At 35.8% G+C, this 11,527-nt stretch overlaps 2 protein-coding genes across 7 annotated transcripts; both read right to left on the reverse strand.

Moving 5' to 3' along the window:
* Nucleotides 1-1,229: 1,229 nt before the first annotated feature.
* Nucleotides 1,230-4,217, reverse strand: LOC148879499 (cell division cycle 20.2, cofactor of APC complex-like). 5 transcript variants are annotated; one of them, XM_088966285.1, is made up of 6 exons: nt 3,748-4,217; nt 3,286-3,558; nt 2,916-3,185; nt 2,221-2,802; nt 1,971-2,107; nt 1,230-1,857 (listed from the first exon to the last, which is right to left on the reverse strand). In XM_088966285.1, exons 1-6 carry the CDS (start codon nt 4,156-4,158, stop codon nt 1,854-1,856), a joined length of 1,677 nt encoding a protein of 558 aa, XP_088822411.1. In that variant the 5' UTR covers nt 4,159-4,217; the 3' UTR covers nt 1,230-1,853. The 5 variants fall into 5 exon arrangements, with proteins under 5 accessions (XP_088822411.1, XP_088822413.1, XP_088822414.1 ...); XM_088966287.1 differs by having other exon boundaries at nt 3,286-3,550; nt 3,748-4,142; XM_088966288.1 differs by having other exon boundaries at nt 1,449-1,857; nt 1,961-2,107; nt 3,286-3,550; nt 3,748-4,143.
* Nucleotides 4,218-6,852: 2,635 nt separating this feature from the next.
* LOC148879500 (gluconokinase-like) lies at nt 6,853-9,045 on the reverse strand. 2 transcript variants are annotated; one of them, XM_088966289.1, is made up of 4 exons: nt 8,691-9,045; nt 8,533-8,575; nt 7,887-7,974; nt 6,853-7,701 (listed from the first exon to the last, which is right to left on the reverse strand). In XM_088966289.1, exons 1-4 carry the CDS (start codon nt 8,707-8,709, stop codon nt 7,288-7,290), a joined length of 564 nt encoding a protein of 187 aa, XP_088822415.1. In that variant the 5' UTR covers nt 8,710-9,045; the 3' UTR covers nt 6,853-7,287. The 2 variants fall into 2 exon arrangements, 1 of the variants encoding a protein (XP_088822415.1); XR_016105614.1 differs by lacking the exons at nt 8,533-8,575; nt 8,691-9,045 and having other exon boundaries at nt 7,635-7,701; nt 7,895-8,416.
* Nucleotides 9,046-11,527: the final 2,482 nt, after the last annotated feature.

Genomic DNA, 11,527 nt, shown 5'->3' on the forward strand with positions numbered 1-11,527 from the left:
GCGTTAAATGCCTAAAAAACATTGCAGGTAAGCAACCTGCAATGTCTGTTCCAATGCATTTCTGCAGCACACCTGGTTAGCCATGGGAAATCCCTTAAGTGTGAGTCATTTGTCCTTTGTTTTATACGCTAAGATCAAGACGCTAAGTCTTGAAAACTTTGTTATCTAAATTACAGATAAAGAAGAGAGGCATCGCTGCATCCATGGATGCTGGCTTCCTGTAGTGAATGCCTAGATGGGACTTGTCATTTGATGTTGCTTTTTGTACTCAATTTGTTGTATGTGTTTCAGAAGGATTGCAGTACTGAGAAGAAAGGATCAAAGAAACAGCATTTACTACTGTAGTTCTTCTTTTGTTCTTGTAGTTTTCTTTGTTTCTTTGTTTCTCTTGTTAAGGAAGTCCTTTTATTACCAAAAAAGAAAAAAAAAAAAAAAAAAAGAAAGAAAGAAACATTTACTAGAAGACTTGGGACTTATGATTCAAGGATTTCAGATGCTCCTTTAGAAATCATTCCACAACTTTCAAGTAAGTGGGAGAGATCATGTGAAATGGGGCGTTTATCAACAATCAGATGTCAAAAGATGCTGATTACACTTTCAGAAAGGTTTACCTGAAGATGTTGATGTACCTTGCATGAGAAAAATTAGAAAAGAGTTGATGGGATCATCTACGTATCAAAGCTAAGCTCTTGATATTATTCATGTAGCTGCGGAGATAAATAAATAGTCGAAAAGAAAAAGTTTTCTAACAGAGGCGCCATAAACTGGGCAAAATCCATTTTTAACCAGAATAATGTCACTAGGCAGGCTGCTCTTCTGCTGTCTGAGGCCATAAGGTTTCAACCACACATGAGAAGCAGCTGAACCAAAAAAGCATCATTTATTCCATTGGAATCTGGTTCATCTTTATTCATTTAACATGAATAAATGAATTGCAAGTTGTTATATTATAGAAATTTTAAATTTAGCACAAAAGAGAATTTGGCCAATGAATTTTTTTTAAATTGCAAGTTTGTTATATGAATGCAAGTTGCAATTAGGTCCCAGCTTTTTCTAGCTTCTTTTTTTTTTTTGCACAATGTGGTCGTGGACCTCGTGGTGTCCCAAGATTTTTACCATTTACCAAAGCAATAGCCCTGCTTAATTCTTTTGCAAAAAAAAAAAATGCCCATACACAAGACAAAGAAAATGGCAATGATCAGAAACTGCACAATCAATACACAATGACATATCTCTTTTTACGTGGTAAAACCCCCAAGGAGGAGGAAACATCCACGAAGAAAAATAATTTAATTTATTGATAATTAAGTTACAATCAATATGTAAATGTAATTTGATTGGATTTACAATGCCCTTCTCTAGTTTGTCAATCTTCAAATACAATGAAGATTTCTAACCAGAGAGATTAGATTGTTCAGTCAATCAAAAAAGAACAATGACATATCTCTTTTTACGTGGTAAAACCCCCAAGGAGGAGGAAACATCCACGAAGAAAAATAATTTAATTTATTGATAATGAAGTTACGATCAATATGTAAATGTAATTTGATTGGATTTACAATGCCCTTCTCTAGTTTGTCAATTCTTCAGATACAATGACGATTTCTAACCAGAGAGATTAGATTGTTCAGTCAATCAAAAAAGAAAGGATGGTAGAAAAAAGAGAAAAAAAATCTACTTTAAAGCCTTTTGAAAGATCAAATATACCTTGAAAACTCGAATATATGTAAAAAAAAACTTTTAGAAATTAGTGGGATTTAGGAGAAAAATAAGGAAAAACATAAATTAAGAAGAAGAAGAAGAAGAAGAATATACAAGTATATAATTATAGAGTCTAACAAACTGTTAGGAATTTACCTGCAAGAACAAGCAGATTGGAAAAGATATTAGGACCAAATAATAATTATAACTGTAAGTTTGTTTATACCTGAAAATCTGAAATCTTGTAGCAGAAAACAACCTCCAATCACCTGACGCGATTTATATTAGAAAATGGCTCGGAATTCGTTTTGGGTGTAGGTTTTGCCACCTCAGGATTCCCGAAGACATTCCAAAATCTTAAAGTTTCATCAGCTGCTGCGGATGCCACTGTGCAGCCATCTGGACTCTGAAAAGAATTCAGGTAAGGTCAGCAAAGTAAACAATCATGACCAAGGAAGAAAAATGATAGTTCTCATTTAAATATAACAAAATTATCATTTACTTTCTTTGTATCAATACCTGAGACATGAAAAGAACTCTTGATGTATGCCCAGTAAGCTCTGCAATCTTCACCATGGATGGATACTTCCAGAGGGTGAGTTGATTCTGGGTGAACCCATGAGAGCTCAGCAGTTCACGCTCTTTTGTGTTCCACAGCAAAGAACAGACTTGTGAGCCTGTGTCCACTGAGTTCAAGCATGCACCTGTGTGGGTGTTCCAGAATTTTATGCACCGATCTCCTCCACCTCCACCGGAAGAAAGCAAGTTACCCTGGAAAGGACACCAGGCAAGAGCTTTTACGGCAGCTGTGTGGTCTTCAAGTCTGTGCAGCCACTGGGTAGGAGAATTTGAAGATGCCACTGATCGATCCCATATGTAGAGCAGATTATCATTTCCTCCACTCGCTAGCTGCTGGCCTGATGCCGACCATTTCAGCCCACAAACCTCTCTGTGGTGTCCTCTGTAGGTTTCAATAATATGAGATCTTACTCTCACATCATTGTTGATGATCAAACCATCCATTGCCCCGGTTGTCAGGATATGATTGTTCCAGTCGAGTGAACCCACTCTAGCTCGGTGCCCACCTTGCAGAGTTCTTAGCTGTAAGAACAATTCAAAAGACAAAGTAAGAAGAAAAAATCATTACACAATGTACAGAAAATAAATTAGAAACCCAGTGAGATATAGATTATCTAGACAGAGAAGGCATGAACCTTTCGATTAGCCACTGTGTCCCAAAGCTGAACATCGGCATTGTTAAGGCCAATGGCAATGTGTCGTCCATCGGGAGCCCATCGAACACTTGTAATTGGACCATTCTCATCGTCAATCGTCATAAGTTCAGTAGTGGATCCATCTGTGGCATCCCACAAATATAAAGTGTTCCCAAGAGCAATTGACAGAACGTTACTGCTACCCCAGTCCAGTAAATTCAAGTAGAAATCGTCCAGAATATCAGGGGCATCCAATGTCTTCTCTGAGCTCTGTACAAACAAGACGGATAGAAACAGATGAAATTAGAGAAACTGTGAACGCCAGAGAACGAAAGAAAATAGGTAAGAAATGAGAAAGAAAGGAACCCACCTGAGGAATGTGCCTTCGAGGCTTTATGGGTTTTGATTGGGGAAGAAAAGACAACATTTCATGAGGTACCGGCTCGACGGGTGTGGGTGGCTTGTTCTTGAAAGCAAGAATCCTGGTTCTGTTCATGTTGAAAACCTCTGCCAATTGCTTCTGATAAGCCTCTTTCGCAGGAGAACTTGCAAGGGGGTTTTCTTTCCCCTTCCTCCCCTCTGTAAGCATGTAATGAGCGAAATCGAAGTCCATTGCGGATCGATTAGGGATAAATCTGTCAAACTTCGTATTGCAGAAAATTAGAAGGAAAACCTCATCAGGGAAAATGATTCACTAAAGCAAAACCTTGGAGAAAAACGTGATGAGTTACGCGAAGACTCCAAAATTCAGAAAGAATTTAGAAAAAGAAAATGAAATACGTGAAATGAATTTTCGGAATTGGGTATCAAAGAATTTTAATGATCCACATACATTTTCACGCGAGTTTCTCCTTTGAAGGAGCTGCTGCTCTTGAAGGGGATTTCTAGATTGAGATCTGCTCGGAGAATTGAAAGAACCTGCATCCATTGTGATGAAAAGAAAAAAAAAAAAGAAAGAAAGCACCTGCAGAACGAATAATTGAAGAAAGCAAAGAATGAAGCCTGCAAAACACCAAAGCAAAGAATGTAACAGAGAACAAAACGATGGAGATGATCGAAGGATTTCGTGATCTCTGCTGATCTTTGAGCGCGTTTGAGACTGTTCGGAGAGCTTTGCGAGAGCAAATGTTTTTTTTGCATTGAATTTATTCATGTTATAACCGCTAGTGCTGATTTGAGAAAGAAAGAGCCGTTGGTTTTCAGACCAAAATGCCCTCCCTATTCTGATCAATTCCAGTTGCATTTCGATTTATCCACATTCTGGCAAGTGCTTTCGGAGGGTATTTTTGACAGAAGGGTACCTCCGATATTCCAACCCCTTCGGTTACGAAGACAAGGCAGCGTTTCAGTGATGTTCGAAAGGGTCATAAGAACTAAGAAGTGAAAACATTTTCTCTAGGCTCTGTTTGTTTGCAATCCAATTTTATTTACACTAATCCAAATGCATGTGGATACAAATCAGTAGAGTATAAATTCTGATTCATTCTTGTATGGGGTTTTACTCTGCTTTATGTTTCATTTCACTTCATTCACACCGACAATAAACAAAACAAAGTAAAATTTAAAACAAAAAAAAAAACAGGAATTGCATTCAACTCATTTGCACTCCCATACCATTTCACTGGTGCAAATGAGATTGCATTGTAAATAAATTAGGCCTTGAAAGATATAAAAAAGAGGTGAAGAAATTGGGCCTTCCCAAACGTTACCCAAGGTCATCAGTTTGGACTAGGGCCAAAGATGGGGATTCAACGTCTCGGGTTGGGCTAGGTCAAGGTTGGGGTTCAACAACACTCCTACAAATTCTCATCCATGATAATTTTCTGTGAAGGAAATCAAAGAAAAAAAGAGAGAATGAGGTTACTAGCTTTACTTTTTATCAAACTCAAAATTGGATTAGACACTCAGACCATAAACCAAGAACTATTTGTTGTTCCAATTTTTTTTTCATTTGATACTGTTGTTACAGGAGTTTTTCAATGCCATGTCAGCATATTGTTGCTAGTAACAGTAAAAAAATGAGAAAACACCAAAAAAAAATGTTTTCTCAAACCACACCTTTCCCAATTTACAAGATGTTGTCTAAGAAAATGTTTTTTTCAGAAAAAGAAAAAAAAACGAACATTAGGCATTGTGCGAAAATAGATTTCAGACATGATACCGATGTGGTGTTGTTTTTGAAGAAACAACATTTGTTCCAAACACTACTTAGATCACCGATTTTTCAAATGTGTGTGTGTGTGTGTCAAAACGTCATTGTGATCATCTAAAAGCCCTATACACCGTCCTATCTCTCCATTCCATTCTGTTTAATGCCATATCCATTGTTAAATTATTATCATTTAAATAATTTCTTTTTACTTTCTTTCATTTCATGGTGTATGTGTGTGTGTGGACCACCTCTAGCCCTTCTAATTCCTTCAATTTGTAATACGTTGCTTCTTATAGGTGTTGTAGCCTTATAGGTGATGTTTTATCCATATAACCAAACCATCTTAATCTAGTTTCTCTCATTTCATCACCTAGTGGAACTATTCTTAAGTTCTTTCATATGTTAATTTTTATCATTTCTAGTTTTTTCTACTTGTCTATTTCAACATATGCATTTCTACTACACTCGTTTTTTCGATATATTTCTTGGCTATCCAACATTTGCTCTATACAACATAGTTGGACTTACAATAATTGTTTTATAAAAATTTCTTTTAATCTAAGTGATATTCATCTATTACATAATACTCTAGATGCGCCCTTCTATTTGTCTATTCTCTAATTCTATAAGTGGCATCTTCCTTAATATATCCCTTATTACGAATTATCAAACCAAGTACTAGAGTTATCTTATGGTTTCCAATCCTAGGTGTGCCTTGATTTGCACTTCTATTATTGTTAAATTTTATATTTTGTTTTAACCCCATTTAATGTAAAACCTCTTGTTTTTAAGGTAGTTGTCCATAAACTTAAATTTGCATTTAATCCTCCATTAGTTTTAACAATTAAAACAATGTCATCAATAAACAACAAGCACCACTAGACCTATAAATATGTTTAGTGAATTCATATATGATCAATGCAAAATTGCAAATAAATAGGGGTTGTAAAAATCTAAAAACTCATCTAACTATAAAATCTAATGTTTCTCCCATAAGTTTCTAACATAGGTTGTTGCATCTTTAGACATATCCTTAATTAGGTTTACATACTTATTTGGAAATACCCCTATTTTTTCTAAGACCCATCATATGATCTCTTATAAGAATTTGTTATATGTTTTTTTTTTCTAAATTACTAAATACCACATGAAGATCTTTCTTTTCCTCTATTAATTTTTTTCAAAAGAAAGATAATTTTCATAACTGATCTCTTTGACATAAACCCAAATTGGTTCTCTAATATACTTATTTCATGTCATAACCTTTGTTCAATTATTTTCTCACAAAATGCATATTGTGGTTCATGAGTTTAATCAAACAATAATTATTATAACTTTGTATATTGCCTCTATTTTTAAATGCAGTCACCATATTAGACTACTAAGATGGTGTTTATATTTAAGAATAAAGGCAATATGAACACCACATTACTCTTTCTCCAATATTTGACAAAAACATGATTTAAAATATTCTAACCCAAATCACTTGTGTTAAATTCAGGAAAAAAAATAAGCATTTTGCCACTAAAAACTTTATTTGGGAAAATTTTAACCACTAAATTTCATCGTTACATGGATTGAAGATAAAAGAATGTAGAAAGTTTTATGGTATTTAATATAAATTAAGGAAAATTAATTTCAAGATGAAGGAAAAAATAAAACCTTTTTACTTTTTACCTCATTTCTTGATTTGTATTATAGTTAAGTGGTGATATAAGAAAAGCACAATGAAGTCAGTGGAGTCACAACATCTCTTTCGTCTAATAAGATTAGCAGGAAGCCCAATTATAATAATAGTAGGCAATTCTTTACATTTGTTCTGAAGAAATAAATTAGAGATCAGCTAAGTAAATTCATTAATATTGATTGCACATTAATCACATTAAAATCTACTTACTTTTCATTGGTTGACATTTGATGATATAATTTAACCTAACAAGATGTATTTACCATCATGTTCAACCAATCACATCTTTTGTCGCACAATGGAGTATTCTATACATTTTGCCTAAAGATCAAGATATTTAATTGAGTGAACGAGTGGTTTAGTGCTTGAATGGGGATATTGTTGGGTTATGTCTTGTTTTTCTTGTACTCCCTTCCTTGAAATGTTTCTTACTGCAACTCCACAGATAGTAAGCTATGAATCATGACTACTCATACATAAAGGAGTAAAGGATTCCCATTGTCTCTATTGGAAACTAAACACTAAGCAATCAATTACAAAATTTGATTAGATACTAGATTTTGTATGGTGTTCACAATGTCATGAGGACTCTGAGTACCATCAACCTTGATTATCCCCTCACTGGGATCAATATCAAGCAAGTCCAATTGAGACTGCAAGAGCGAAGCAAGCATGAAGTGTTTCCCTTCCTTGGCCCTTGCATTGATCCGAACTGCAAGCACCCCGGCCGGAGCATCCAGCAAAACGAACTTCACACAACAAGCATAGCTTCCCACTTCATAACTTTCATCAGCCATTCTGAGAATTTCCCTGTATTTCTTTTGCAAAGCTGAGCACGCAAGGATTGTGGTTTTGCCACTGTTTATGCTATCTCTGAGAGTGTCGCGTAGCTTTTCAAGCCATGGCACCCGGTCTTCCTCTGATAATGGTATCCCCTTGCTCATCTTCTGTATGATTGTCCAGATCAGTGTTATAAGAACTTTAGGCTCAGTTAAGAAGCACAAATATAAATATATATAGAATAAATACATACAAAATACAAGGTTTTGCACTCTACATACTTGTATTTGTGCTTCATCCAAACTAAGTTTTAGAGATCATAATTGTTCAACGAATTCAAATTCATAAGGACATGAGTACCTTTATTTGATTGTGGATGGAAGTCATCAGCATCCAGAAAAGCACAATTCATGGCCTTGCTCAGCATCTCCCCTATGGTTCTGTTAAAACAAAATAGACAAGAACATGAGACAGACAGACAGAGAGAGAGAGAGAGAGAGAGAGAGAGGAGGGGTGAATTGAAGAGAGTCCAGCCAGGTCAGTTGAGCAAAAGCTCAGATGATCAGTTGGAAGGTAGGGAGTAAGGAGCGGCCTCGAATGATGATCCGCCACAGAACCAAATCATGAAATCAACCACCACCATCACCAAAAAAAAAACACAGGGGAAGTGAGTGGGGTGGCGGCCAGGTTGAGTCCACTCAGGCTGATTCGATCGGTACAGAGAGAAGAGGACTCAGCCTAATACGACACGAAACTGGGTTGTGAACCCATTGTTTAGAAATCGTGAGCTGAAAAGATCAGTGGAATGGCTTGAATCATCATCGTCTTGCTTCTGAATTCTCACAACCTTTTTTTTTTTTCTTATAGTGCTGAGAGTGTGAGACCTACTGAATGATTGATGAGTCCTGGCCGGACGATGCCCCAATACAATTACATTCAGACTAGAAACTAAAAGAAAAAGAAAGAGAAGATTTTGTTGGATGGAATTAAGGCCTTACGATTTTCCGGACCCACTAACACCAATGATCACAACAACTAATCCTGCAATTTATACATAGAGCAACAAAAACAAACATAAACATAAATAAACGTCAAATCCATCCAGGAAATTGTTCAAATGTACGAAAAAACGGAAAAAGATCACAAAATCACTTACCTTTGGGATCTGGAGCCATGGATATGGAGATGGAGGTAGAGTTGAAGAGATATCGCTGCAAATTTTCCCAGAAGAGACAGAGAAACAAGATCACAAAATCACCACTGCGTTGCTAAATTGTATGAAGGGGATGGCGCGGTTTATCATTTGTCGACTCACGTAGTCACGTACCTGGGATTCAATTTTCAAATCATAAAATAAATCGGGAAATTTGTGGTTTTTTTCCCGATTAAACGGGATAGAAATTTATGGTTTACTCCTATCAAAACCGTGTTTTTTTTTTTTTTTTTTTTTGTCAGCAAAACATGTGAGTAATTGTTTTATTTCCTAGTCATAATAGACACAAATCTACACGCCACTCTTTTGTTAGTAAAACCTTGTATTTTGTATTACAGCATCTACACTCCAAATATTTGTATTTATACTCCTTCCAAACTGAGCTTAATGCGAAGGGACGTTTGTATTCATCCCTTGGATTCCAATCCAACCATAATACAGCATCAAATGGCAATGCTTGTATTTTGCACGAATGCCAAAGATTTTCTGATCGTCATCAAATAATTTGGTTAATTGGCTCCCTCTCTCTCTCAGTTAATCATGGAAATTCTTTAGTCTAGACAAAATTTCTGGTTGGGGAATCAAACAGTGAAGATCCAATGAGAATGCAATTTCCTTTTTTTTTTTTAGGCTGCCAGAGAATGCATTTTCCCGACCAGGCCATCCATCACTCTTTTTAAGTCCTAACCCAACTTAATGGCTTGGCGTGCGTTACCTTCTTACTACTTATCAACAGTCAAATTGTCGCCTTAACCAAAACCGAAAAATCAATTCGAATCAAGAAAAATCTAACCGAAAAAATCTAGCTAATGAAAGATCTCAGTTTTGGTTTGGTGCTTTTCAAAAACCAGTAGTATCGTGGAGTTGAGGAATCATACCAATCAATTGAATAAAGTTTAAACAAATAGCTTTTATCCAAATTCGACCTCTGGTTTTTCAAAAATTAATGGCACCAGTTGGATTTCAAAAAAGAACCCACGGTTAGGGTTTTGTCTTTCTCCATTCGTTAAACAAATAATTTTGATACAAGTTCGAACTTTGGTTTATCAAAAATTAATGATACCAGTTCGATTTCAAAAAAGAACCCACGACTAAGGTTTAGTCTTTCTCTGCGTTTACACCTAATAGTGTTTTACCTTGTACCGCTCGTTGCTCCTTTTTGCACCTTGTGCATGCAACAAGGAGCAGAGCGATGGCCCGCTTTCGACATTGCATTGGCTGTAATTTTAGAAAAAATCATTTATCAACTTTTTGGAAAAAGGCTTAATATCGTAAAAGACCTGCTCTCTAGATGCTTAAGCGCACACCCGTTTGGACTGACCTCGATTGTGACTGAGGATGCACGTGAATCATTTCTCGAAAGACAGTAGGCCCTCGAATCTGACCATCTTCTGCAACACTCATTTAAGATCAAGTCAAACACTCCTTTAAGATCACGTGGGTGTTTAGCATTGGTGTGTTTTTCAAGCATTCCTTTTACACATGGGACCCAATTTATAAGTGTTTCATTTATCAAGTTTTTTTTTTAGGGTTTCTAGCATATAAGTGTAACTTTTGGGGTTTAATATCAATAAAAATAATATATTTAAAAATTTTTCAAAAATAAGTTAATTTTTAAAAATAATATCAATAAAGGGCAAAAACATCATTCATCATCTTCTTCCCATTTATTCCTTTGCCGAAGGTGGAGGTGAAAGTGGTGGCGTTGGACAAAGAAACCACCAACACCGCCACCGCCACCTCTACCTTGCCAGAGATGGGTGGAGACAGAGGTGGCAACAGCAACAGGTAGAGGAATGACCACCAACGTCGCCGCTGGCACCTCCGTCAACATTACCGGAGGCGGAGGCAGAGGTGGGCAGAGGCTAGTAGACGATGGTGGCGGACGACAGCTCTAGCGAATAAATGGGAAGAAGAATGATGAACAATATTTTAGCCCTTTATTGATATTATTTTTAAAAATTTAACCTATTTTTTAAATTTTTTTAAATATATTACCTTTATTGATACTAAACCCCAAAAGTTGCCTTGCTATTACCCCTTTTTTAACACAACAAAAACAAAATATAAGTTAGTCGGGCATTTAAAGTGATTTGATTTAATATTATAGTATATTTATAATAACAACTATGTGACATATAGAAAAGTAATCAGCCTTTTTAAATTTTATGTGCCATGTCATTCAGGTGATTTAGACTCCGTTTGAAAACGATGCAAATATATAAAGTATAAAACGGTTTATATAAATTACAAAGTTGGTTAGTTTTACTTTTACATAAATATGCATTAATATGTCATTTATCAATGCATAAATATAATGTTGACAAACACAGGCAAAAGTGAACCAAAGTGCAAATTTAACTTGAACCGGGATTCACACTCCATTTGCATCATTTCCAATCGCAATCTTACCATCACGCACGCAATTTGACATTTAAAGAAACCCCTCCTTTCACAAATCCCAAAGTTAATCATTATAAAAACACTGTTTCTTAAAAACAGGATTGAAAGATGCGATTTTCTTGAAGATTCCATTTATTTACTGATGTAAGGTACATGACACATTAGCAGAAACGGAATGCTTGTGAAACGAACAAGTGCCAAACACCCAACAAATGTAGATGTAGCATTAACATTAAAAAAAAAAAGTAAACGCAGCAACCACTACCCACATGCAATTTTAGGAGTAGCATTTAAAACCCCTTCTTAATTGGTCACGTCACACCATGTGGCACCAAAAGTTTTTTCCTTTTTTTTTTTGCCAGAAGAGGGAAGAAAAC

The sequence above is a fragment of the Nelumbo lutea genome, chromosome 1 (genome assembly GCF_056320005.1).
Source record: "Nelumbo lutea isolate HS-2025 chromosome 1, American lotus-T2T, whole genome shotgun sequence".
Taxonomy (NCBI): Eukaryota; Viridiplantae; Streptophyta; class Magnoliopsida; order Proteales; family Nelumbonaceae; genus Nelumbo; species Nelumbo lutea.